Genomic DNA, 27573 nt, shown 5'->3' on the forward strand with positions numbered 1-27573 from the left:
AGGCTGCCCAGGGCCACCTTGAGTATCTCCAGGGATGAGGCCTCCACCACCTGGGCAAGCTGCAGTCAGCTCCAGCAGCAGCCAGTGCTGGAGCCTGCAAAGGTCAGGTCAGGTCAGGCAGCCTGTGCCAGTCCCTGTGCAGAACCTGGGCAGCCCCAACTCCCCCAGCCTGTCCCCACAGCACAGGTTCTCCAACGCTCTGAGCAGAGCCCACCCAGGTCAGCAGCAGCAGCCTCCAACTGCAGCTCCTGACTGCGGGCAGCCGCGCAGAGCTTGCCTCTGGCAGCCTCTGCCCTGCCAGCAGCTGCTCTCACCCCAGGGCCGCTCTCACCTCCAGGGGCTCCGAAGGGATCTCCAGTTTGGACAGCCTGGCTTTGGCAGCGCCCTTCAGCTCCGAGATCCTCCCGTAGGGCTCCCCAGGGTACTCCTCCAGGAGGGGTTTGAGCTCCGGGGACTCCACCGGGGCCTGATCCTGGCCGTCCATGGGCCTGACGTAGGCGGTCGGCTTCTGCTGCATGGCGCCGCTCTTGCCCGGCAAGGGCTGGGGGAAAGCCTGCGGGGCGCCGGCCGGGGGCAGGGCTGCGCCCTCCCGGCTCTCCTCCGCCCCTGGGTCCTGGGGGGCTTCGGCCTGACCGCAGCTCAGCCCCCGGCTCCTGCCGCCGCTGCCGGAATGTAGCGGGGAGAGGGGAGCCAGCGGAGAGGCCAGAGCCGAGAGCAGCGGCGACAGGGCCAGGAGGGAGGCCTGCGGCTCCGGGGCGGGAGGCTCCCCCGCGGCGCGCCCAGCGCTCCCCTTGGCGCGCCCGCCCGCACGGCTCTCCCGCCCGCGCCCCCCGCCCCGTGCCCTGCGAGCCGGGCAGGCAGAGCCCCCCAGCCTGCGGGGCTGGGGCTGGGGCTGGGGCTGGGGCTGGGGCTGGCTGTGCCCCGGCCGGAGGCTGCTGGCGGTGGAGCGGGCGGCGGGCGGCGGGGCGGAGGGTGGGCGGCGGCTGGCCGGGCGGCGGCGGGCGGGCGAGCCGGCCCTGCTGGGGCAGCGGAGGAGCGACCACCGTGGGGATGCCAATGAAGTCCTGGTGGGATCGGTTGCTGATGAAGTCCTTGACCTCCTCGTAGTTGCCCAGCATGCTCTGGATGCGGCTCGACAGCTCATCTCCCTTCTTGGTCTGCAAGGGCAGCACAGAGAGGGGCGGTCAGGGGAGCACAGAGCACACAGCACAGCATCACTGAGCATCAGGGCGGGGGGGAAGGGAGCTCAAGAGATCACCCAGCCCAGAGCAGCAGCACCCAGGGGAGTCCTCACTGCAGTGCCTCACAGTCTCACAGTGTCACCAAGGCTGGAAGAGACCTCGAGGATCATCCAGTCCAACCTACCACCACAGACCTCATGACCAAACCATGGCACCAAGTGCCACATCCAATCCCCTACTGAAGGCATCCAGGGATGGGGACTCCACCACCTCCCTGGGCAGCACATTCCAATGGCTAACAACTCTCTCAATAAAGAACTTTCTCCTCACCTCGAGTCTAAACCTCCCCTGGCACAGCTTGAGACTGTGTCCTCTTGTTCTGCTGCTGGGGGCCTGGCAGAAGAGACCAACCCCCACCTGGCTACAACCTCCCTGCAGGGAGTTGTAGAGGGCAATGAGGTCACCCCTGAGCCTCCTCTTCTCCAGGCTAAACAATCCCAGCTCCCTCAGCCTCTCCTCACAGGGCTGTGCTCAAGGCCTCTCCCCAGCCTTGTTGCCCTTCTCTGGACACATTCAAGTGTTTCGATGTCCTTCTTAAACTGAGGGGCCCAGAACTGGACACAGGACTCAAGGTGCAGCCTAAGCAATGCACAGTACAGAGGCACAAGGACTTCCCTGCTCCTGCTGGCCACACTCTTCCTAATGCAGGCCTCCGGACATGTCTGGATAGGCTCCAGAGCAGGAGACTCCACAACCTCCCTGAGCAGCCTGCTCCAGGGCTCTGTCACCCTCCCTGTAAAGAAGGTTCTCCTCATGTTGAGGTGGAACCCTCTCTGTTCAAGCTTGTGCCTGGTGTGCCCTGGCATATTACTGTGCACCACCAAAGAGAGCTTGGTCCCATCCACTTGCCCCCTGGGCAGCCTGGGCCAGGCTCTCACCACCCTCCTGCCCGACAACTTCTTCCTCACAGCCAAGCTCCAGCTCCCCACTTCTACTTCTGCTCCAGCCCCCCCACTCCTAGCCCTCCCTCACCCCCTCCAAAGTCCCTCCCCAGCTTGCTTGCAGCCCCCTGCAGCTCCTGCAAGGCCACCAGAAGGTCTCCTGGGAGCCTTCTCCTCTCCAGCCTGCACAAGCCCAACTCTCTCAGGCTGTGCTCAGAGCAGAGCAGCTCCAGCCCTCTGCTCCTCCTCCTGGCCCTGCTCTGGACATGAGGATGGCTCTGGAGACTCCTCTCCAACCCCTTCAGATACTCTCAGCCTTCTCCTCTCCAGGCTAAAGAGCCCCAGGGCTCTCAGTCTCTCTCTACAGGGGAGATGCTCAAGTCCCCAAATCCTCCTCAAACTGTGCCAGGGGAGGTTCAGGCTGGATGTTAAGAAGAAATTCTTCCCAGCAAGAGAGATTGGCCATGGGAATGTGCTGCCCAGGGAGATGGTGGAGTCTCCATCCCTGGAGGGGTTTAGGAAGAGACTGGATGGGGTGCTTGGTGCCATGGTTGAGTTGCTCAGATGGTGCTGGGTGAGAGGTTGGACTGGATGATCTCAAAAGTCTCTTCCAACATGTTTAATTCTCCCTCTCCTCTCCTCTCCTCTCTCTTCTCCTCTCTTCCCAGGGGAGATACTCAAGTCCCCAACTCCTCCTCCTGGCTCTCCCTTGGACTCTCCCCAGCAGGTCTCTGTCTCTCTGCACCTGGGGAGCTCAGAACTCTTCATCCCAGAGCAGGTGTAATGAGAGAACCATCTTTCAGTTGATGAAAGAAAGGCTCCTAGGCCAAGCCTGCCAGCTCAGGAGGAGTCACTCTTCAGCAGCTTATTCTCATCACCACACAGGACATGAGGCCAGCTCAGCCTGACCCTGTGTGCAGCTGCCCAGCTCCAGCCAGCCTGAGCTCTCCTGAGCCAGCCTTGCAGGTGAGCCTCACAGGCTTCAGCCACACCAGTGCTGGGCCAGGCTGGGCAGCCAGGCTCATCTCTGTCCCTGCAGCCCCAAGCCTATGGGGAGACCTCAGATCAATCTGCCCTACCCAAAGTGTCCAGTCTGCACTTGCCCCTTCTCCAGAGCTTCAGCCACTTGCTCTGGTCACAGAATCATTAAGGCTGGAAAAGACCTCTAAGGGCATTGAGTCCAACTGCAACCCAACTACCATGAACACTGAACTGTATCCTGAAGCACCACATCTGCACACCCCCAGCCACGGGGGCTCCACCACCTCCCTGGGCAGCCTCTGCCAGCCCCTGACCACTCTGGCAGCAAAGAGATTCTTCCTCCTCTCCAGCCTAACCCTCCCCTGGCACAACTTCAGGCCATTGCCTCCCCTTCCCATGTTAGTTACTTGGCAGCAGAGCCCAACCCTCACCTCACTGCAGCCTCCTGCAGAGCTGCAGAGAGCAATGAGGTCTCCCTCAGCCTCCTCTGCCCCAGGCCACACAACCCCAGCTCCCAAAGCTGCTCCTCATATGATGCCTTCCAAACCCCTCACCAGCCTGGTTGCTCCCCTCAGGACCTCACTGTCCTCCTTGTACTTGATGAGTGGAAGGAAAGAGCCCAACCCCCCCTGGCTGCAGCCTCCTCTCAGGGAGCTGCAGAGAGCAAGGAGGTCTCCCTCAGCCTCCTCTTCTCATGGAAGTGTTTGGGTGGGGAAAGGCCATCAGGCTCCCCCAGTCCAACCTCCAACCCAACCCCACCATGGCCACAGCTTGCTGCAACCCCTCCAGCCATGGGGACTCCACCACCTCCCTGGGCAGCCTCTGCCAGTCCCTGACCACTCTGGCAGCAAAGAAATTCTTCCTCCTCTCCAACTTAAGCCTCCCCTGGCACAATTTCAGGCTATTTCCTTTCCTTCTCTCACCTGAGGCTGGGGAGCAGAGCCCAACCCCCCCTGGCTGCAGCCTCCTCTCAGGGAGCTGCAGAGAGCAAGGAGGTCTCCCTCAGCCTCCTCTGCTCCACACTCCCCACCCCCAGCTCCCTCACCTGCTCCTCCCCAGCCCTCTTCTCCACACCCTTCCCCACCTTTCTTGCCCTTCCCTGGCCCTGCTCCAGCTCCTCAGTGTTACTCAGAGGAGGCCAACATCAGCCTCACTGCAGCCTCCTCTCAGGGAGCTGCAGAGAGCAAGGAGGTCTCCCCTCATGAGGCCTCCTCCTTCTCTCTTGATGACTGGAAGCAGAAGGGAAGAAGCTGTGGCTGCATGCAGCAGGCCTGCCTCACCCAGAGAGCACAGCTCCCCCCTGGCACACCAAGCCTCTCTCCTCCTCCTCCTCCTCTTCCTCCACCACCTGCCCCCTTCCCTTACCTTGTAGGGCTCTGCAAAGAGCGGGGTCTTCCGAGGGAACTTCTCTCTGCCCTGCAGTGCCTCCTGGTTCCTCCTCTCCCTCTCTCTCATGCGCAGCAAGTTTCTGTCCTCCTTGTACAAGCTGCAGGGCAGAGAGCAGGAGGCTGTCAGCACTTCACACCAGGGTCACCAATGCTCCCCTGTGCCCAGCACACCCCAGGCAGGGACCCCAGGGGCTGGGAGGGAAGGGGCTCCCCAGACCCAGGGCCAAGGAATAAACCATTGATTTAGAATAGACCAAACCAGGTTGGAAGAGACCTTCAAGATCATCCTGTCCAACCCATCAACCAATCCAACCCACCTAAACAGCTAACCCATGGCACCAAGCACCCCAGCAAGTCTCCTCCTGAACACCTCCAGGCATGGGGACTCCACCACCTCCCCAGGCAGCACATTCCAATGGGCAATCACTCTCTCTGTGTAGAACTTCTTCCTAAGCTCCATCCTAAACCTCCCCTGGTGCAGCCTGAGACTGTGTCCTCTTGTTCTGCTGCTGGGGGCCTGGCAGAAGAGACCAACCCCCACCTGGCTACAACCTCCCTGCAGGGAGTTGGAGAGAGCAAGAAGGTCTCCCCTGAGCCTCCTCTTCTCCAGGCTAAGCAACCCCAGCTCCCTCAGCCTCTCCTCACAGGGCTGTGCCCCAGACCCCTCCCCAGCCTTGTGCCCCAGACCCCTCCCCAGCTTTGTTGCCCTTCTCTGGACACCTTCCAGCAGCTCAACCTCCTTCCTAAACTGAGGGGCCCAGAACTGGACACAGGACTCAAGCTGTGGCCTCAGCAGTGCTGAGCACAGGGCACAAGGACTTCCCTGCTCCTGCTGGCCACACTCTGCCTGACCCAGGCCAGGATGCCCTTGGCCTTCTTGGCCCCCTGGGCACACTGCTGCCTCCTCTTCAGCTGCTCTCCCCCAGCACCCCCAGCTCCCTCTCTGCCTGGCTGCTCTCAGCCCCTCTGACCCCAGCCTGTGGCACTGCCTGGGGTTGCTGTGGCCAATGTGCAGCCCCTGGCACTTGGATGTGTTCAATCTCCTGCCCTTGGCCTCTGCCCATCTGCCCAGCCTGGCAAGGTCCCTCTGCAGAGCTCTGCTCCCCTCTCACAGCTCAGCTCCTGCCCCCAGCTTGCTGTCAGCTGCACATTCACTGCTGATGGACTCCATCCCCTCCTCCAGATCATCAGTGAAGATATTGATCAGGCTGGGGCCCAGCACTGCTCCCTGGGGCACAGCACTGGTGCCTGGCTGCCAGCTGGATGTGGCCTGGCAGGAAGGGGCTCCCCGAGCCAGGGCTAGGAGGGAAGGGGCTCCCAGAGCCAGAGCTAGGAGGGAAGGGGCTCCCGGACCCAGGGCTAGGAGGGAAGGGGCTCCCAGAGCCAGGGCTAGGAGGGAAGGGGCTCCCAGACCCAGAGCCAGGAGGGAAGGGGCTCCCAGACCCGGGGCTTGCTGCCAGCTGTGGCAACAAGGAGCTGGGGAACCACACTGCAATGCAATGCTCCTGGCACAGAGCCGTCCTGCTCAGCAGCCTTGCTCCCCTGGGACCAGCCAGGAGCAGCCTTCCCTTGCTCCCCAGGGACCAGTCAGGAGCAGCCTCCCCTTGCTCCCCAGGGACCAGTCAGGGACAGCCTTCCCTGCTCCCCAGGGACCAGTCAGGGGCAGCCTCCCCTGCTCCCCAGGGACCAGTCAGGGGCAGCCTTCCCTGCTCCCCAGGGACCAGCCAGAGGCAGCCTCCCCTTGCTCCCCAGGGACCAGCCAGGGGCAGCCTCCCCTTGCTCCCCAGGGACCAGCCAGGAGCAGCCTCCCCTTGCTCCCCAGGGACCAGCCAGGAGCAGCCTCCCCTGCTCCCCAGGGACCAGCCAGGGGCAGCCTCCCCTTGCTCCCCAGGGACCAGCCAGGAGCAGCCTCCCCTTGCTCCCCAGGGACTCCTCAGGGGCAGCCTCCCCTTGCTCCCCAGGGACCAGCCAGGAGCAGCCTCCCCTTGCTCCCCAGGGACTCCTCAGGGGCAGCCTCCCCTGCTCCCCAGGGACCAGCCAGGGGCAGCCTCCACCTGCTCCACAGGGACCCCTTGTGGGCAGCCCCCTGCTCCTCCCCACAAGGCTGGGAAGAGAAAGAGCATCAGGGTTGTGAAGCAGAGGCTGGGAAGTCATGAGGTGGGTGGGGAGCAGGTGAGCAAAGGCAGCTGCAGGGATTGCTGTGTGGCTGGCTGCAAGCAGCAGGGGCCAGGCTCTGCTCAGGGGTGCCCTGGCACAGCACAAGGGGCAGGGGGCACAGACTGGGAGCCAGGAGGCTCCACCTACCCACTGTGGAGCAGGCAGAGCCAGGGGGGGTTGGAGTGGTGCTGAGGTGGAAGTGATTTGGGGCTTTGGCAAAAGCCAGCAGCTCCCTGGGGAAGGAGCTGGCAGTGCTGGGGGGCAGGAAGCTCTCCATGGGCCAGCAAGGAGCCCTTGTGGCCAGCAAGGCCAATGGCATCCTGGGCTGCATGAGGAGTGAAGCCAGCAGGGCAGGGGAGCTTCTCCTCCCTCTGCTCTGCCCTGGGGAGGCCACACTGGCAGTGTTGCGTCCAGCTCTGCGCTGCCCAGCTCAAGGGGGATCAGGGAGCTGCTGGAGAGAGACCAAGGCAGGCTGTGAGGATGAGGAAGGTCTGGAACATGTCTGGTGAGGAGAGGCTGAGAGCCCTGGGGGTGGTTAGCCTGGAGAGGAGAAGGCTGAGAGGGATCTGAGCAATGCCTATCAATAGCTGAGGGCTGGGGGGCAAGCAGCAGGGGCCAGGCTCTGCTCAGGGGTGCCCTGGGCCAGGCCAAGGGGCAGGGGACACAGACTGGAATCCAGGAGGTTCCACCTCAGCAGGAGGAGAAACTTCTTTGGGGTGAGGCTGCTGGAGCCTGGAGCAGGCTGCCCAGAGAGGTTGTGGAGTCTGCTCTGGAGAGCTTCCAACCCCCCCTGGGTGTGTTCTGAGTGCCCTGCCCTGGGTGCCCTGCCCTGGGTGCCCTGCTCTGGCAGAGGGGCTGGACTGGATCTGTGGAGATCCCTTCCAACCCCTGCCCTTCTATGGCACTATTCCTCTTGCCCCTAAGCCTTCCACCCCCAAATCTGCACCTGAGAGCAAAAAGGACTCCACTGTTGGGAAGGTCCTGGCTCTGTCAGGGACTAAACTCTGCCTGTTCCATCATCAGGGAGGCAAAGTCCTCTGCTCCTGCCCTGGCACACCAGTGAGCTGCATTTAAAGTGGTCACAGGAATGGACTTTAAAGAGAAGGGCTGAGGAACCTGGAAAGCACCTGGTGGAGTCCCCCTGCTCCTCCCTAACCACACCAGACAGGCACTCAGCTCCACCTGCCCCACGCCACAAGAGGCAGAAAGCTGAGTCAGGCACAGCAGGAAGGCTGCAGGCCAACCCAGCTGCAGGGAAGTGCTGCTGCACAAGAGGGGAGTCCAAGGCTCTGCGACTCATGGGGATCTGGGAAGATAGAAGATGGGGAGACAGAGCTCAGAGCAGCCTCCCAGGACCTGAAAGGGCTCCAGGAGAGCTGGGGAGGGATTCTGGATAAGGGCTGGGAGTGAGGAACAATGGCTTGGAGCTGGGAGAGGAGAGACTGAGAGTGGAGAGGAGGAAGAATTTAGGCTGGGCAGGGACTGGCTGGAGAGCAGCCCCGGAGGAAAGGCCTTGGGGGTGCTGGGGGAGGAGAAGCTCAGCAGGAGCCAGCAGGGAGCACTTGCAGCCCAGAGAGCCAAGCAGAGCCTGGGCTGCAGCAAGAGAAGTGTGGCCAGCAGGGCCAGGGAGGGGATTCTGCCCCTCTGCTCCACTCTGCTGAGCCCACAGCTGCAGCTCTGGGGCCAGCTCTGGAGCCTCTGTGCCAGGAAGGCTGTGGAGGGGCTGGAAGGTGTCCAGAGCAGGGCCAGGAGGAGGAGCAGAGGGCTGGAGCTGCTCTGCTCTGAGCACAGCCTGAGAGAGTTGGGCTTGTGCAGGCTGGAGAGGAGAAGGCTCCCAGGAGACCTTCTGGTGGCCTCCCAGGAGCTGCAGGGGGCTGCAAGCAAGCTGGGGAGGGACTTTGGAGGGGGTGAGGGAGGGCTAGGAGTTGGGGGGGCTGGAGCAGAAGTAGAAGTGGGGAGCTGGAGCTTGGCTGTGAGGAAGAAGTTGTTGGGCAGGAGGGTGGTGAGAGCCTGGCCCAGGCTGCCCAGGGAGGTGGTGGAAGCCTCTTGGCTGGAGGTGTTTGCAGCCAGGCTGGAGGTGGCTGTGAGCAAGCTGCTGTGGTGTGAGGTGTCCCTGCCCATGGCAGGGGGTTGGGGCTGGCTGAGCCTGGAGCTCCCTTCCAACCCTGACTGATTCTATGATAACAGTCTCACAGTATCACCAAGGCTGGAAGAGACCTCAAAGATCATCAAGTCCAAACTGGCACCACAGAGCTCATGACTAGACCACGGCTCCAAGTGCCACATCCAGTCCCCTCTTGAACACCTCCAGGGATGGGGACTCCACCACCTCCCTGGGCAGCACATCCCAATGGCCAGTCACTCTCTCTGTGAAGAACTCCTTCCTATCATCCAGCCTAAACCTCCCCTGGCACAGCTTGAGACTGTGTCCTCTTGTTCTGCTGCTGGGGGCCTGGCAGAAGAGACCAACCCCCAGCTGGCTCCAACCTCCCTGCAGGGAGTTGGAGAGAGCAAGAAGGTCTCCCCTGAGCCTCCTCTTCTCCAGGCTAAGCAACCCCAGACCCCTCCCCAGCCTTGTGCCCCAGACCCCTCCCCAGCTTTGTTGCCCTTCTCTGGACACCTTCCAGCAGCTCAACCTCTTTCCTAACCTCAGCAGCCCAGAGCTGGACACAGGACTCAAGCTGTGGCCTCAGCAGTGCTGAGCACAGGGCACAAGGACTTCCCTGCTCCTGCTGGCCACACTCTGCCTGACCCAGGCCAGGATGCCCTTGGCCTTCTTGGCCCCCTGGGCACACTGCTGCCTCCTCTTCAGCTGCTCTGCCCCAGCACCCCCAGGTCCCTCTCTGCCTGGCTGCTCTCAGCCACTCTGACCCCAGCCTGTGGCACTGTCTGGGGTTGCTGTGGCCAAAGTGCAGCCCCTGGCACTTGGACTTGTTGAATGCCATCCTGTTGGCCTCTGCCCATCTGCCCAGCCTGGCAAGGTCCCTCTGCAGAGCCCTTCTGCCCTCTCACTGACCAACATCTGCTCCCAGCTTGCTGTCAGCTGCACATTCACTGCTGACTGACTCCATCCCCTCCTCCAGATCATCAATGAAGATATTGATCAGGCTGGGGCCCAGCCCTGCTCCCTGGGGCACACCCCTGGTGCCTGCCTGCCAGCTGGCTGTGGCACCATTCACCTATTCTCCTGATCCTAGGACCAGGAGAGCTTTCTCCATGCACAGCCCTGGGGGTCAGGACTTGTGCTGCCTCCTCCTCCTCCTCCTGCCTCTGCCTGCCAATGGAACCCAACTCTGCTTATGCTGCAGCTGCAGCCAGAGCTGTTGCTGGTTCCCAGCAGCAGGGAAAGGGGGGAGGTGGGAGAGAGGTGGGGAGCAAAGAGAGGGCTGAGGCTCACTGCTGTCTGAGCAGCAGCAGAGCCTCTTCCTCCCAAGCATGCAGAGAACATTTCCTCTGAGGACAAGTGCAGGAAATCTCAGCCCTGCTGCATCTCTTTGGTCATCACCCTCAGCCCTCTCTTCTAGGCCTGGTGAGCAGCTGCTCAGCAACTCTTCTCAGGACTGAGGGACAGGCTCCTGTTTGCTTTCCAGGCAAGGCACACCAGCTCCAAAATAAAGGCAGAAATGGGTGAAGGGTGTCCTGGGGGGCACCAAGTGTGCATAGCAGAGGGAGAGGAGAACCTGCCTTGGTCTGCTGGCCAAGGGAGGTTCTCCTCTCCCTCCACTCTGCTATGCTGAGACCAAACCTGGAGTACTGAGGCCAGTTCTGGGCTCCCCAGTTCAAGGGGGATAGGGAAACAGTGGGGAGAGGCCAAGGGAGGGCTGCAAGGCTGCTGAAGGGACTGCAGCAGTGCCTGGGGAGCAGAGGCTGAGAGCCCTGGGGGTGCTGAGTGTGGAGAGGAGAAGGCTGATCAAGGTCTGTCAAGAGCTGAAGGCTGGGGGGCAAGCAGCAGGGGCCAGGCTCTGCTCAGGGGTGCCCAGGGACAGCACAAGGGGCAGGGGACACAGACTGGAAGCCAGGAGGTTCCACCTGAACAGGAGGAGAAACTTCTTTGGGGTGAGGCTGCTGGAGCCTTGGAGCAGGCTGCCCAGATGGGTTGTGGAGTCTCCTGCTCTGCAGCCTTTCCAGCCCCACCTGGGTGTGTTCCTGGGTGACCTGCTCTGGGTGACCTTGCTCTGGCAGGGAGGGTTGGACTGGATGACCTCCAGAGGTCACTTCCATCCCCACCATTCCTAACTACATGAACTGGATGGATGTTGGGAAGAAATTCTTCCCAGCAGGAGAGGTTGGCCATGGGAATGAGCTGCCCTGGGAGGTGGTGGAGTCCCCATCTCTGGAGGTGTTTAGGAAGAGCCTGGCTGAGGCCCTTGGTGCCATGGCTGGGTTGCTCAGATGGTGCTGGGTGCTGGGTTGGACTGGATGAGCTCTGAGGTCTCTTCCAACCTGGTTAATTCTATTCTATAAAGTCAATACAGAAGAACAGGTCCAGTGCCTCCTCCCAACCTTTGCTTCCTTTCCTTTCTGGAAGCTTCACCACCCTGGGACCTGCTGGAGGTCTCTAGGGTCTGTCTCACATCCAAGAGGACTCCAGCAAGCACCAAGCAGTGAGAGCAGAGAGAAGCCTGAGTCCACCAGCACAGGAAGGAGCTGGAGCTGCTGGAGATCCAGGCTGGGTGAGGAGGAGCTCAGGAGCAGCCTGGAGGAGGAGGCCTTGGGGGTGTCAGGTGGTGCCAAAGTGCCCAGGAGCCAGCAGTGGTCCCTGGCAGCCCAGAGGCAGCTGAGTGCTGAGCTGCAGCCAGAGCAGGGAGAGCAGCAGCACAGGGAGGGGATTCTGCCCCTCTGCTCTGCTCTGCTCAGCCCCCACCTGCAGCACTGCCTCCAGCTCTGGGGCCCCCAGCACAAGAAGGACCTGGAGCTGCTGGAGAGGCTCCAGAGGAGGCCACAGAGATGAGCAGAGGCTGCAGAACCTCCCCTGTGGGGCCAGGCTGGGAGAGCTGGGGCTGTGCAGCCTGGAGAAGAGAAGGCTCCAGGGAGACCTCAGAGCAACCTTCCAGTACCTGAATCATAGAATCAATAAGGTTGGAAAAGACCTCAGAGCTCATCCAGTCCAGCCTATGTCCCAACCCCTCCTGACAACTAAACCATGGCACCAAGTGCCACATCCAAGCCCCTCTTGAACACCTCTAGGGATGGGAACTCCACCACCTCCCTGGGCAGCACATTCCAATGGCCAATTCCTCTTGCTGGGAAGAACTTTCTCCTCAAAGGGGCTCCAGGAGAGCTGGGGAGGGACTCTGGGCAAGGGCTGGGAGTGCCAGGCTGAGGAACAATGGCTTGGAGCTGGGAGAGGAGAGACTGAGAGTGGAGAGGAGGAAGAGATCCTTGAGAGTGAGGCTGGGGAGACTCTGGCACAGGTTGCCCAGGGAGGCTGTGGCTGCCTCCTGCCTGGAGGTGCTCAAGGCCAGGCTGGATGAGGCCCTGAGCAAGCTGGGGCTGGTGGGAGGTGTCCCTGCCCATGGCAGGGGGTTGGGACTGGATGAGCTTTGAGGTCCCTTCCAGGCCAAACCACTGAGTGACTAAGCAAGGAGAGGAAGGCCCAGGGCAGAAGCACAAGGGATGGTGGAGCCAGCCAAGCACCTCCTGCATCACCAGCACCCAGCCCTGGGACCTGCTTGCCAAAACCACCAAACCTTCACACTTGGAGAGACAGGAACTGGAATGTGCTGGTCAAGTGCTCACTTCCCTTAGCTCCTCCAGCTCCTCAAGTCTGGCCAGCCCTGCTCCCTGAGCCCACAGCAGCAGCCCTGCTGCTGAGCAGGAGCCCAAGGGCTCCCACTGCCCCTGCACTGCACAGTGACTGTGAGAAACCCCCTGGCAAATAGCCCTGAACCAAAGAGCTGCTGCAAGCCTTCCTTGCCACACAGCCATGGAGTGGTGCTGTGGAAGGGACCTCTGGAGGTCATCCAGGTACAACCCCCCCTGCCAGGGCAGGGCACCCAGGGCAGGGCACCCAGAACACATCCAGGGGGGTTTGGGAGATCTCCAGAGCAGGAGGCTCCACAACCTCTCTGGCAGCCTGCTCCAGGCTCCAGCAGCCTCACCCCAAAGAAGTTTCTCCTCCTGTTGAGATGGAGCCTCCTGGCTTCCAGTCTGTGCCCACTGCCCCTTGGCCTGGCCCAGGGCACAGTGAGCAGAGGCTGTCCCTGTGCCTCCCTTCCTTCCCCCCCAGCCCTCAGCTCTTGAGAGACATTGCTCAGATCCCTCTCAGCCTTCTCCTCTCCACACTCAGCACCCCCAGGGCTCTCAGCCTCTCCTCCCCAGGCACTGCTGCAGTCCCTTCAGCAGCCTTGCAGCCTGCCTTGGCCTCTCTGCAGCAGCTCCCTGTCCCTCCTGAGCTGGGCAGCCCAGAGCTGGATGCAATCCTCCAGGGGAGGTCTCAGCAGGGCAGAGCAGAGCAGAGGGGGAGCAGAACCTCCCTGGCCCTGCTGGCCACACTGCTCCTAATGCACCCTGGTGCCCTGCTGCATGCCAGGCAGGGTGGGACTGGCTGATCTCTAAGGTCCCTCCCAGCCCAACCTGTTGTGTGAGCAGGAGCAATTGTCCTCAGGCACAGAAGGGACACTTGGGCATAGCCTGAGCCAGAGCAGCAGCCAGGGAGATAACCTCTGAGCATGCAGGGCAGGCTGCCTGGGGAGGAATCACTGCCTAGGAGGGCTTGGAAGGGACCTCTGGAGCTCATCCAGTTCCAAGCCCCTGCCAGAGCAGCATCACCCAGGGCAGGGCACCCAGAACACAGCTAGGAGGGGCTGGAAAGTCCCCAGAGGAGACTCCACAACCTCTCTGGGCAGCCTGCTCCAGGCCTCCAGCAGCCTCACCCCAAAGAAGTTTCTCCTCCTGCTGAGGTGGAACCTCCTGGATTCCAGTCTGTGTCCCCTGCCCCTTGGCCTGGCCCAGGGCACCACTGAGCAGAGCCTGGCCCCTGCTGCTTGCCCCCCAGCCCTCAGCTATTGATAGGCATTGATCATTGATCCCTCTCAGCCTTCTCCTCTCCAGGCTAACCACCCCCAGGGCTCTCAGCCTCTCCTCATCAGACATCTTCCAGACCTTCCTCATCCTCACAGCCTGCCTTGGCCTCTCTCCAGCAGCTCCCTGATCCCCCTTGAGCTGGGCAGCCCAGAGCTGGACACAACACTGCCAGTGTGGCCTCCCCAGGGCAGAGCAGAGGGAGGAGAAGCTCCCCTGCCCTGCTGGCCTCACTCCTCATGCAGCCCAGGATGCCATTGGCCTTGCTGGCCACAAGGGCTCCTTGCTGGCCCATGGAGAGCTTCCTGCCCCCCAGCACTGCCAGCTCCTTCCCCAGGGAGCTGCTGGCTTTTGCCAAAGCCCCAAATCACTTCCACCTCAGCACCACTCCGACCCCCCCTGGCTCTGCCTGCTCCACAGGGGGCAATCCTTGGCTCCCAATCCTCGCTTATTGGCTTCCTATTGCTGCAGCCAAGGTTAAAAATAGGCTTCTGTTACTCAGCCATCAGAAGGTTTTTCCTTCCTTTTGGCATCCAGGGCCTCCTCTTCCTCCAGCAGCTCCCAGGAGGGAGCCTCAACACTTCCCCTTGAAGAGCTGAGCCCCTGCAGCTGGGGCAGCAATTGGCAACTCTCAGATCTCCTGCAGAGACAAAACAAAACCCAACCCCAAAGCTCTTCCCAGAGCTGAGCCTAAGCATCCCAACTGCACAGCAGCACAGCCCAGGAGCCACAGCCTGCCTGGGCAGCCTGGGCCAGGCTCTGCCCACCCTCACTCCCAACAATCTCTTCCTCCGCTCCACTCTCAATCTCTCCCAGCTCAAAGCCATTGTTCCTCAGCCTGGCACTCCCAGCCCTTGGCCAGAGTCCCTCCCCAGCTCTCCTGGAGCCCCTTCAGGTACTGCAAGGTTGCTCTGAGGTCTTCCTGCAGCCTTCTCTGCTCCAGGCTGCACAGCCCCAGCTCTCCCCAAGGGGAGGCTCTGCAGCCTCTGCTCCTCTCTGTGGCCTCCTCTGGAGCCTCTCCAGCAGCTCCAGGTCCTTCTTGTGCTGGGGGCCCCAGAGCTGGAGGCAGTGCTGCAGGTGGGGGCTGAGCAGAGCAGAGCAGAGGGGCAGAATCCCCTCCCTGTGCTGCTGCTCTCCCTGCTCTGGCTGCAGCTCAGCACTCAGCTGGCTCTGGGCTGCCAGGGACCACTGCTGGCTCCTGGGGACTTTGGCATTGCCTGACCCCCCCAAGGCCTTCTCCTCCAGGCTGCTCTCAGCCACTCCTCACCCAGCCTGGAGCTGTGCTTGGAATTGCCCTGACCCAGGTGCAGGACCTTGGACTTGGCCTTGCTGAGCTTCATGAAGTTGGCTTGTGCCCACCTCTGCAGCCTGTCCAAGTCCCTCTGGATGGATCCTTCCCTCAGCTGATGCAACCTGCAGTCAGTTGCCTTAGATAGCAGCACTGAACTCTGTCGGCACTGCTGAACCACAGAGCTGGCAGGGCTGGAAGGGAGCTCCAGGCTCAGCCAGCCCCAACCCCCTGCCATGGGCAGGGACACCTCACACCACAGCAGCTTGCTCACAGCCACCTCCAGCCTGGCTGCAAACACCTCCAGCCAGGAGGCTTCCACCACCTCCCTGGGCAGCCTGGGCCAGGCTCTCACCACCCTCCTGCCCAACAACTTCTTCCTCACAGCCAAGCTCCAGCTCCCCACTTCTACTTCTGCTCCAGCCCCCCCACTCCTAGCCCTCCCTCACCCCCTCCAAAGTCCCTCCCCAGCTTGCTTGCAGCCCCCTGCAGCTCCTGCAAGGCCACCAGAAGGGCTCCTGGGAGCCTTCTCCTCTCCAGCCTGAGCAGCCCCTGCACAAAGCAAGAGGCAGTGCCTGCAGAGGTGATGCTGCAGAGGTGAGGGCTCTGCAGAGAGCCAGGCTGCCAACCTCAGCCCTGTCTGCTGCTGCTAATAGCAGGCTGTGGGGAAAGGTGCAAATGACAGGCCAGAGAGGGAACAGGGAAGCTGTCATTCCCCAGCCAAAGGCAAGCAGCCCAGAGGCCTGCTGAGGTGTGGATGTGTGAGGTGTAATTACAAGGGGAGCAGAGGAGGCCTTGGAACAATGAGGAATTGAAGGCTTGGTTTGATCTGGCTGGGAAAGGTGAAAGATGTGAATCAGCAGGGAGAGGGAATGCCAAGGCCTGAGCCCTTGGCCTCTTGCAGAGCAGAGCTTCTGTACCCAGCAGCCTCCTCCTTGGCCACACTCCTCAGCATCTCCCCCAGCCAGGCAAGAGGCCCTGCTGCCTTTCAGCCCTCAGCACCACTCACAGAAGGGTTTGGGCTGGAGAAGCCCTCTGAGACCATCCAGTCCAAGCTCCAACCCAGCCCCACCATGGCCACCAAACCCTGGCCCCAGGGCCATGGCCACAGCTTGCTGCAACCCCTCCAGCCAGGGGGACTCCACCACCTCCCTGGGCAGCCTCTGCCAGTCCCTGACCTCTCTGGCAGCAAAGAAATTCTTCCTCCTCTCCAACCTAAGCCTCCCCTGTCACAAGTTCAGGCCATTGCCTCTGCTTCTATCACCTGAGACTGGGGAGCAGAGCCCAAACCCCCTGGCTGCAGCCTCCTCTCAGGGAGCTGCAGAGAGCAAGGAGGTCTCCCTCAGCCTCCTCTGCTCCACACTCCCCACCCCCAGCTCCCTCAGCTGCTCCTCCCCAGCCCTCTTCTCCACACCCTTCCCCACCTTTCTTGCCCTTCCCTGGCCCTGCTCCAGCTCCTCCAGCTCCTTCTTGCAGCCAGGAGCCCAAAGCTCAAGCCAGCCCTCAAGCTGTGGCCTCCCCAGTGCTGAGCCCAGGGGCACAACCCCTGCCCTGCTCCTGCTGCCCAACCATTGCTGCTCCAGCCCAGGCTGCTGCTGCCCTTCTTGCCGCCCTGCCCACCCCCCTGCCTCCTCTCCAGCTGTTCCTCCCCAGCCCTCTCCTCCAGACCCTTCCCCAGCTGTCCTTTCAAGGAGGTGAGCAAGGATCTGCAGCTCAGCTGCTCCAGCAGTGCCTGAGCTACACAGAGTCAGACCAAGCTGCTGGTGCCTTGTCTGCAGCACTGGTGGGGCAGCTCCAGATGTGCAGCTGGGGTGGGTTGAAGTTTCTTCCCCCCCACCCCCAGCATTCACTTTGCCAGAGCAGCTCAGTCAGAAGCAGATGAAAGCACCACAGCAGCCCAGGAGGGGAGCCACAGGCAGCTCTCCCCAGGCTCTGAGAGGCCCCAGGCAGCCCCAGACTGAGCAGCTCTGGCTGTGGGGACCCAGCTGGGACAGCACTGAGTGCACACAGAACACACTCACTGACTGCCTTGGGCTGGAAGGGACCTTTCCTCTGCTGCAGTTTATATCCACTGCCCCTTGTCCTACCTCAGGGTGCAGCAGAGCAAAGCCTGTGCCCTGCTTCTTGACCCCCAGCCCTCAGGTAATCATAGACTCACAGAGCTGGCAGAGCTGGAAGGGAGCTCCAGGCTCAGCCAGCCCCAACCCCCTGCCATGGGCAGGGACACCTCACACCACAGCACCTTGCTCACAGCCACCTCCAGCCTGGCTGCAAACACCTCCAGCCAGGAGGCTTCCACCACCTCCCTGGGCAGCCTGGGCCAGGCTCTCACCACCCTCCTGCCCAACAACTTCTTCCTCACAGCCAAGCTCCAGCTCCCCACTTCTGGTTCTGCTCCAGCCCCCCCACTCCTAGCCCTCCCTCACCCCCTCCAAAGTCCCTTCTCAGCTTTCTTGGAGCTCCCAGGTGCAGAGAGACAAAGACCTGCTGGGCAGAGTCCAGAGAGCCTCGTGGCAGAGAGCCATGAGGAGGATTTGGGGACTTGAGCATCTCCCCTGTGGAGAGAGACTGAGAGCCCTGGGGGTGGTTAGTCTGGAGAGGAGAAGGCTGAGCCCCCTTCAGATATTGAATGGGTATCCAAGCAAGCTGGGGAGGGACTGCTGGAGATGCTCTGAGCACAGCCTGAGAGAGTTGGGGCTGTGCAGGCTGGAGAGGAGAAGGCTCCCAGGAGACCTTCTGGTGGCCTTGCAGGAGCTGCAGGGGGCTGCAAGCAAGCTGGGGAGGGACTTTGGAGGGGGTGAGGGAGGGCTAGGAGTGGGGGGGCTGGAGCAGAAGTAGAAGTGGGGAGCTGGAGCTTGGCTGTGAGGAAGAAGTTGTTGGGCAGGAGGGTGGTGAGAGCCTGGCCCAGGCTGCCCAGGGAGGTGGTGGAAGCCTCCTGGCTGGAGGTGTTTGCAGCCAGGCTGGAGGTGGCTGTGAGCAAGCTGCTGTGGTGTGAGGTGTCCCTGGGCATGGCAGGGGGTTGGGGCTGGCCTGAGCCTGGAGCTCCCTTCCAGCCCTGCCAGCTCTGTGATCCCAGCCCCAGAGCAATGTGGTTAAGCTCAGCAGGTACCCTGGGAAGTGCAGCCCCAGGTCCTGCTGCCTGCAGGTGACATCCTGCCTTTGTGTGAGAGCTGCTGTGTTTGGAGAGCTGGCATCCCCCTGCTGAGCAGATCCTGTGCCAGCAGGGAGGGGACTGCCCCTCACCACCACCCCCCCTGAGCCCTGCCTGCAAACAAAGGCCTGGGAAAGGCTGGTGCAAGCAGGACAGACATTTCCCCCTGCCCAAAGCTCCTTCCAGCCTGCCCTCTGAGCTCACAGGCTGCAGGCAGCAAACCCCAGGCCTTGGCACCTGGGCTGCAGCTTTCCTACCCCAGGCTAAGCTCTGGGGGCTGCCTGGCAGCAGGGGGTGGGCTCTGCTCCCTAGCCTCAGGTGATGGAAGGAGAGGCAATGGGGCCCTGAAGTTGAGCCAGGGGATGCTGAGGTTGGATGCAAGGAGAGTCTCCTTCCCCAGGCTGCCCAGGGAGGTGGCAACACCCCCAAGCCCCCCCAGCTGCTCCTGCCCAGCAGCCACCTCGGGCAGGCTGTCCTGTAGGAGGTGCTGGATCATAGAATCAGGCAGGGCTGGAAGGGACCACAAGGATCAACCAGTTCCAACCCCCCTGCCATGGGCAGGGACACCCCACACTAGATCAGGCTGCCCAGAGCCTCATCCAGCCTGGGCTTAAACACCTCCAGGGACAGGGCCCCAACCACCTCCCTGCACAACCCATCCCAGGGCTTCACCACTCTCATGGGGAAGAACTTCCTCCTCCCCTCCAGCCTGAATCTCCCCACCTCCAGCTTCATTCACAGTATCACAAAGGTTGGAAGAGACATCAAAGCTCATCAAGTCCAACCTGGCACCATAGACCCCATGGCTAAACCATGGCTCCAAGTGCCACATCCAGTCCCCTCTTGAACACCTCCAGGGCTGGGGACTCCACCACCTCCCTGCGCAGCTCATCCCAGTGGCCAATCTCTCTTTCAGTGAAGAACTTTCTGCTCACCTCCAGCCTAAACCTCCCCTGGCACAGCTTGAGACTGTGTCCTCTTGTTCTGGTGCTGGCTGCCTGGCAGAAGAGACCAACCCCCACCTGGCTCCAACCTCCCTGCAGGGAGTTGGAGAGAGCAAGAAGGTCTCCCCTGAGCCTCCTCTGCTCCAGGCTAAGCAACCCCAGCTCCCTCAGCCTCTCCTCACAGGGCTGTGCCCCAGACCCCTCCCCAGCTTTCTTGCCCTTCTCTGGACACCTTCAAGTCTCTCAATGACCTTCCTAAACTGAGGGGCCCAGAGCTGGACACAGGACTCAAGCTGTGGCCTCAGCAGTGCTGAGCACAGGGCACAAGGACTTCCCTGCTCCTGCTGGCCACACTCTGCCTGACCCAGGCCAGGATGCCCTTGGCCTTCTTGGCCCCCTGGGCACACTGCTGCCTCCTCTTCAGCTGCTCTGCCCCAGCACCCCCAGGTCCCTCTCTGCCTGGCTGCTCTCAGCCACTCTGCCCCCAGCCTGTGGCACTGCCTGGGGTTGCTGTGGCCAAAGTGCAGCCCCTGGCACTTGGACTTGTTGAATGCCATCCTGTTGGCCTCTGCCCATCTGCCCAGTCAGTCGAGGTCCCTCTACATTCCCCCCCAGTCCTATCACTACCTGAGATCCGGAGAAGTCCCTCCCCAGCTTGCTTGCAGCCCCCTGCAGCTCCTGCAAGGCCACCAGAAGGTCTCCTGGGAGCCTTCTCCTCTCCAGCCTGCACAACCCCAACTCTCTCAGGCTGTGCTCACAGCAGAGCAGCTCCAGCCCTCTGCTCCTCCTCCTGGCCCTGCTCTGGACACCTTCCAGCCCCTCCACAGCCTTCCTGCCACAGAGGCTCCAGAGCTGGCCCCAGAGCTGCAGCTGTGGGCTCAGCAGAGTGGAGCAGAGGGGCAGAATCCCCTCCCTGGCCCTGCTGGCCACACTTCTCTTGCTGCAGCCCAGGCTCTGCTTGGCTCTCTGGGCTGCAAGTGCTCCCTGCTGGCTCCTGCTGAGCTTCTCCTCCCCCAGCACCCCCAAGGCCTTTCCTCCAGGGCTGCTCTCCAGCCAGTCCCTGCCCAGCCTGGATCACTGCTTGGGGTTGCCTCTGCTCCTCCTCCTGGCCCTGCTCTGGACACCTCCCAGCCCCTCTTGTGCTGGGGGCTGCAGAGCTGGAGGCAGTGCTGCAGGGGGGGTCTCAGCAGAGCTGAGCAGAGGGGGCTGCTCCCTGTGCCCTTGCCCTTGGGCTGCTGCCGAGCAGGAGGCACTTGCAGGGGAGGCACAAGAGGGAGGCAGAGGCTCAGCTCATCTGTTCTGGCTGAAGTGGCAAACCCCTGCAGCCCAGCGGCTCTCTGGGCAGGCAATGTGCTGACCAGCCCTTTTTGTGCCACCCCCCCCATCCCCTCCTGGGTCGCCTGAGGACAGTGCATGCACGAGTGTCTCAGCCCCGACTAATTAATCGCTCTTTGTGCCGAATTAGCAGCCTGGCCGGCGCTGAATGCCCTGCATGAGGCCATCCCTCCCCCCCCCCAAAGGCTCTCCCCATTGTCAGGTGCTCAGAGGGGCGATAAAGCCTGAAGTGCTCAGGGGCTTCCATTCTGATCATCCCACCCCCCCCCCCCCCCCCAACTTTGCTGCTCATTCCAGCAGCTCAACCTCCTTCCTAACCTCAGGAGCCCAGAGCTGGACACAGGACTCAAGCTGTGGCCTCAGCAGTGCTGAGCACAGGGCACAAGGACTTCCCTGCTCCTGCTGGCCACACTCTGCCTGACCCAGGCCAGGATGCCCTTGGCCTTCTTGGCCCCCTGGGCACACTGCTGCCTCCTCTTCAGCTGCTCTCCCCCCAGCACCCCCAGCTCCCTCTCTGCCTGGCAGCTCTCAGCCACTCTGCCCCCAGCCTGTGGCACTGCCTGGGGTTGCTGTGGCCAATGTGCAGCCCCTGGCACTTGGATGTGTTCAATCTCCTGCCCTTGGCCTCTGCCCATCTGCCCAGCCTGGCAAGGTCCCTCTGCAGAGCTCTGCTCCCCTCTCACAGCTCAGCTCCTGCCCCCAGCTTGCTGTCAGCTGCACATTCACTGCTGATGGACTCCATCCCCTCCTCCAGATCATCAATGAAGATATTGATCAGGCTGGGGCCCAGCACTGCTCCCTGGGGCACAGCACTGGTGCCTGGCTGCCAGCTGGCTGTGGCACCATTCACCACCACTCTCTGGGCTCGGCCATCCATTAAGAGCTCACTCCCTTAATGAGCTCCTTGGGCTTGAGCCCCTTGGGCTGCTGCCCCGGGGGGCATCGCCCCTCAGAGCGCTGCCACAAAGCCAGGCCAGCAGAGGAGCCTCAGCAGTAGGGGCCTGGCAGGGAGAGGCCCAGGGGGGACCCTCAGGGGGAGACAGAAACGATAAGAGTCATGGAATGGGTTGGGTTGGAAGGGAGCTCCAGGCTCAGCCAGCTCCAACCCCCTGCCATGGGCAGGGACACCTCACACCACAGCAGGTTGCTCACAGCCACCTCCAGCCTGGCTGCAAACACCTCCAGCCAGGAGGCTTCCACCACCTCCCTGGGCAGCCTGTGCCAGAGTCTCCCCAGCCTCACTCTCAAGGATCTCTTCCTCCTCTCCACTCTCAATCTCTCCTCTCCCAGCTCCAAGCCATTGTTCCTCAGCCTGGCACTCCCAGCCCTTGCCCAGAGTCCCTTCCCAGCTCTCCTGGAACCCTTCAGGTACTGGAAGGCAGCTCTGAGGTCTGCCTGCAGCCTTCTCCTCTCCAGGCTGCACAGCCCCAGCTCTCCCAGCCTGGCCCCACAAGGGAGGTTCTGCAGCCTCTGATCCTCTGTGCTGTGCATTAGGGACATCACCATCAGGAGGAACTTCTTGCCTGGGAGGCTGCTCTCAGCCACTCAGCTTCTCCTGCTCTTCCCCAAGTCCTTCCCCTCTCAGCCACTGGAAGCTTCTCCTGCTCTTCCCCAGGTCCTTCCCCTCACATCCACTGGAAGCTTCTCCTGCTCTTCCCCAAGTCCTTCCCCTCTCAGCCACTGGAAGCTTCTCCTGCTCTTCCCCAAGTCCTTCCCTTCTCATCCACTAAAAGCTTCTCCTGCTCTTCCCCAAGTCCTTCCCTTCTCATCCACTAAAAGCTTCTCCTGCTCTTCCCCAAGTCCTTCCCCTCTCAGCCACTGGAAGCTTCTCCTGCTCTTCCCCAAGTCCTTCCCCTCTCAGCCACTGGAAGCTTCTCCTGCTCTTCCCCAAGTCCTTCCCCTCTCAGCCACTGGAAGCTTCTTGCCCTTCCCTGGCCCTGCTCCAGCTCCTCAAGGTCCTTCAGGAGCCCAAAGCTCAAGCCAGCCCTCAAGCTGTGGCCTCAGCCCTGGACTCTGTCTAGAGCTACAGGCAGAGTGGAAGGAACCTGGGAAGCCTCTTGTACAACCTGCTTCCAGCCAGCCAGCCCCTTGCCTCATCACAGGGCCCTGCTTCCCCTGCGTGGCCTCACCTCTCTGGAGTCCCTGCCTGTCCCAGGGAGTCACTCCTCAAGCATCCACAACTGCAATGAGTCAGAGCCTCCAACCTCAGCTACCACCCCAAAACACCAACCAGGAACATCCAGGCCAAGCCACCTGGAGGAAGCCAGGTGCTGCCAAGCAATCCTCAGCTGATCCTGGCCACCTGGAATGACTTTTAGGAAGGCAAAATCCACCACCCAGGGTAACCAACTCTCCCCCAAATCTCCCTCTCTTTGCAACACATTCAGTGCCTTCCCCATCCTCACTCAGCTGCTGCAGCTACAGGCAGCCAGGAGAGAGCAAACCTTCTGCACAGCAGCCTGGAGGGGTGTGAGGGGTGCTGGGAAAGGAGTGTGGAAGGAAAGCACAGAGCCACTCTCCCTGCACTGCCCTATTCCACCTGAAACCTTCCTCCCATCCATCCTCAGAACAACTCTTTGTAACCTGCCCTGGGAGGAGAGGCTGAGGCAGAGCTGGGCTTGGGCAGCCTGGAGGAGAGAAGGCTGAGGGCAGACCTCCTCCCCATGGAGCAGCACAGCAAGGGAGGCTGCCAGCAGCATGGAGACTGCCTTGGGACAAGGAGCCTCCTGGCACAGCCAAGGGGGGCTGGGGACAAGGGACTGCTGGGGACATTCCCTTTGGGCTCCAGAGGGAAATGTTTGCCCTGGAGCACAGCCAGAGACTGGAATCAGCTCCCAAGGGCAGCAGTGGAGTCCCCTCCAGGGGACAGTTGGAGCCTCATCCTGCCAGGGTGTTCAGCCAGCTCAGTGCAGCTGCACTGGGACCTGGAGAGGTTGGGGCAGAGGGTCCTTGGGGTCCCTTCCAGCCTGGCCTGCTGGGATCCTGTAGAAGCTGGTGGTGAATGGTGCCACAGCCAGCTGGCAGCCAGGCACCAGGGGTGTGCCCCAGGGAGCAGTGCTGGGCCCCAGCCTGATCAATATCTTCATTGATGATCTGGAGGAGGGGATGGAGTCCATCAGCAGTGAATGTGCAGCTGACAGCAAGCTGGGGGCAGGAGTTGAGCTGTGAGAGGGGAGCAGAGCTCTGCAGAGGGACCTTGCCAGGCTGGGCAGATGGGCAGAGGCCAAGGGCAGGAGATTGAACACATCCAAGTGCCAGGGGCTGCACATTGGCCACAGCAACCCCAGGCAGTGCCACAGGCTGGGGACAGAGGGGCTGAGAGCAGCCAGGCAGAGAGGGAGCTGGGGGTGCTGGGGGAGAGCAGCTGAAGAGGAGGCAGCAGTGTGCCCAGGGGGCCAAGAAGGCCAAGGGCATCCTGGCCTGGGTCAGGAAGAGTGTGGCCAGCAGGAGCAGGGAAGTCCTTGTGCCCTGTGCTCAGCACTGCTGAGGCCACACCTTGAGTCCTGTGTCCAGTTCTGGGCTGCTGAGGTTAGGAAAGAGGTTGAGCTGCTGGAAGGTGTCCAGAGAAGGGCAACAAAGCTGGGGAGGGGTCTGGGGCACAGCCCTGTGAGGAGAGGCTGAGGGAGCTGGGGTTGCTTAGCCTGGAGAAGAGGAGGCTCAGGGGAGACCTTCTTGCTCTCTCCAACTCCCTGCAGGGAGGTTGGAGCCAGCTGGGGGTTGGTCTCTTCTCCCAGGCCCCCAGCAGCAGAACAAGAGGACACAGTCTCAGGCTGTGCCAGGGGAGGTTTAGGATGGAGGTTAGGAAGAAGTTCTACACAGAGAGAGTGATTGGCCATTGGAATGTGCTGCCCAGGGAGGTGGTGGAGTCCCCATGCCTGGAGGTGTTCAGGAGGAGACTTGATGGGGTGCTTGGTGCCATGGGTTGGCTGTTTAGGTGGTGTTGGATTGGTTGATGGGTTGGACAGGATGATCTTGAAGGTCTCTTCCAACCTGGTTTGGTTTATTCTAAATGGTTTTATTCTAAGCTCCAAGCCAAGAGCTCCCTTTGAGCACAAGCTGCAGCAGGGCTCCAACAGCAGCAGCTTCCTGCAGTGGACCTGAAAAGCTTCAAGGCAACTCAAGCAGCAGGTTCTGCCCTGAAGGCCTCCCCTCCTGAAGCAGCTCCCTGCCTTCCACCCCCCAGCTGTGTGGAGGGGAGCAGCTGAGCTGGAAGGCAGCCCTCCTGCTGCAGGCTGGGCCCTGGCCAGCAGTGCAGAAAGGCCCAGAGGGGAGCAGGCAGCAGCAGCAGCTCTAACAATACCTGGCACGTACACCCTGCTGAGCCTGGCACCCAGCTCAGCCTGGCACCCTGCCCAGCCTGCCTCCCACCACTGCCTTGCCAGCCTGGCCTCACACCAACCATTTCACCCCTCCTCTGCTTTCCTGCCTGCCATCCAGGCCTGGCTGGGCACCAGCAGCATCCCAGGGCTGGATCCAGTCAGTGCCTGCACCAAGGGGAAAGGGAGCAGAGGTGAAAGGACAGTTGCAGGGGGCAGCTGCCTGGTTAACCCCTGACTGCTGCTGGGCTCTCAGCACTCACCCTCTGGTTTCTTCATCCAGCAGGGCCAGGGAGGTTCTGCTCCCCTGCTCTGCCCTGCTGAGACCTCCCCTGGAGGATTGCATCCAGCCCTGGGCTGCCCAGCTCAGGAGGGACAGGGAGCTGCTGCAGAGAGGCCAAGGCAGGCTCCAAGGCTGCTGCAGGGACTGCAGCACTGCCTGGGGAGGAGAGGCTGAGAGCCCTGGGGGTGCTGAGTGTGGAGAGGAGAAGGCTGAGAGGGAGCTGAGCAATGTCTCTCAAGAGCTGAGGGCTGGGGGGCAGGAAGGGAGGCACAGGGACAGCCTCTGTTCACTGGGCCCTGGCACAGGCCAAGGGGCAAGGGATGGAAAGTGCAGCCCAGGAGGTTGCAGCTCAGCCTCAGGAGGAACTTGTTGCCTGGGAGGCTGCCAGAGGCCTGGAGCAGGCTGCCCAGAGAGGTTGTGGAGTCTCCTGCTGTGGAGCCTTTGCAGCCCTGGCTGGATGTGTTCTGTGTGCCCTGGGCTGGATCCTCTGCTCCTGCTCTGCCAAGGGGGCTGCCACTGGGAGCTCTCCAGGGGTCACTTCCAACCTCTAGCACCCTGTGAGCTGTGATCCTGTGATCTCCAGAGCTCCCTTCCAGCCCCTAGCACCCTGTGAGCTCTGATCCTGTGATCTCCAGAGCTCCCTTCCAACCCCTAGCACCCTGGGAGCTGTCTGTGTGCTCAGGAGCTTCTCCAGAGGACAGAAGCAGCTCTTGACCAGAGAAAGCCAACCCAAGACTTCCTGGCAGCCTGCTGGGCAGAGAGAGGCTTTGGAGCTGTGGCAAACAGCTCCCAGCAGTGTTAGCTGCACCTTGGCTCCATGGCCAAGGGTAGCAGCAGCAGCTTCCAGCAGGCCCAGTGCCAGGGCTGCCCTTGGGGCACCACAACCCCCAGCAAGGCTCCAGGCTTGGGGCAGGGTGGCTGAAAGCTGCTGGCAGGAAGGGCCCTGGGGGTGCTGCTGGCCAAGCAGCTGCAGAGCAGCCAGCAGTGCCCAGGGGGCCAAGGAAGCCAAAGGCCTCCTGGCTGGGGCTCAGCAATGCTGTGGCCAGCAGCAGCAGGGAGGGGGACTGTGCCCCTGGGGCTCAGCTCTGGGGAGGGCCACCCCTGGAGAGCTGCCTTCAGCTTGGGGCAGCTCAGTGCCAGAGAGCTGGGGAGGTAGCTGGAGCCAGGGCAGAGCAGGGCAGGGAAGCTGGGAAGGGCCTGGAGGATCAATGTGCTGAGGAGAGGCCTGAAGGAGCTGGGGAGGGTTAGGGGGGAGGAGAGGAGGCTGAGGGAGACCTCCTGGCTGCCTGCAGCTCCCTGAGAGGAGGGCTGTGGAGAGGCTGCTGCTGCTCTCTGCTCCCAGGAAAGGAGTGGCAGGAGGAGAGGGCACAGCCTCCAGCTGCAGCAGGGCAGGCTCAGGCTGGGCAGGAGGGGAGAAGCTTTGCCCAGCCAGAGTGGTCAGGCAGTGGCAGAGGCTGCCCAGGGAGCTGGTGGAGTCCCCAGGCCTGGAGGGGTTTGGAAGGTGGTTTGGCTGTGGTGCTTGGGGCTGTGGCTCAGGGCTGAGCCTTGCAGGGCAGGGGTTGGGCTTGGGGCTCCCCAGGCTCTGCTCCAGCCTGAATGCCTCTGTGGCTCATCCCAGCAGGCTGGGAGGGGGGAGGGCAGCCCCTCTTCATTAAGTTGGTATTTAGCCAGTGCCCAAAGGAAGAGGCAAGGTGAAGAAGTGGTTTTGGCAGCACTTCCCCTGCCTGCCAGCTGCAGACTTCCCATCTGCCCCCTGCCAGGCGCCAGATGAGCAGCCAGGGGGGCAAAGGGCTGGGAGGACAAATGGAAGGGCAGCTCCAGACAAACCCAGCAGAGGAAGAATAGAATAGAATAGAATAGAATAGAATAGAAATAGAATAGAATAGAATAGAATAGAATAGACCAGACCAGACCAGACCAGACCAGGTTGGAAGAGACCTTGGAGCTCATCCAGTCCAACCTCTCCCTCAGCACCACCTGAGCAACTCAACCATGGCTCCAAGGGCCTCATCCAGGCTCTTCCTAAACACCTCCAGGGATGGGGACTCCACCACCTCCCTGGGCAGCTCATTCCCATGGGCAATCTCTCTTGCTGGGAAGAATTTCTTCCTAACAGCAGAAGGCAGGCTGGGACACAGCAAGGGAAGAGCTTTCTTCACCAGGCCTCCTCCTCCTCCTCCTGTCCTGCACACCCAGCAGGGAGGGAATTCTGCCCAGGACTTGGGAGGTTCTCCCCTTCTGCTATAGCTGAGTGGGGAGGAAAAAAAACCCAAAGCAACACCCAAGGACTTTTGCTCTCCCCCTTCCCACTGCTTTGCCTAGCACCAGGGATTGCTGCCAGGTCAGACAGCTACAGGAGCAAGGAGGCTGGAAGGAGCTGAGAGGAAACAGCACTGAATGCAAGAGCCTTGAGTGGCTGTGGCTAAGGACAGCACCAAGCTGAGGCTCAGGGGAAGCCTTGGAGGGGCTGGGGAGGGTCCAGGGAAGGGCAAGAAAGGTGGGGAAGGGGTGTGGAGAAGAGGGCTGGGGAGGAGCAGCTGAGGGAGCTGGAAGCCCTCTCCAGCCTCCCCTGCAAGCTCTCCAGC

The 27573-nt window shown here is 61.8% G+C and overlaps 1 protein-coding gene across 1 annotated transcript in view; it reads right to left on the minus strand.

Moving 5' to 3' along the window:
• Window positions 1–27573, minus strand: part of AFF1 (ALF transcription elongation factor 1) — a 101017-nt gene that overhangs the window by 33463 nt on the left and 39981 nt on the right. The window contains 3 exon segments of the mRNA XM_068168024.1: window positions 332–770; window positions 772–1157; window positions 4469–4589. Coding sequence (XP_068024125.1) covers window positions 332–770; window positions 772–1157; window positions 4469–4589 — 946 coding nt within the window.

This window comes from Melanerpes formicivorus, unplaced genomic scaffold, assembly GCF_026170545.1.
Source record: "Melanerpes formicivorus ecotype bairdi unplaced genomic scaffold, bMelFor1.0.p_v2 SCAF_129, whole genome shotgun sequence".
NCBI classification, from domain to species: domain Eukaryota; kingdom Metazoa; phylum Chordata; class Aves; order Piciformes; family Picidae; genus Melanerpes; species Melanerpes formicivorus.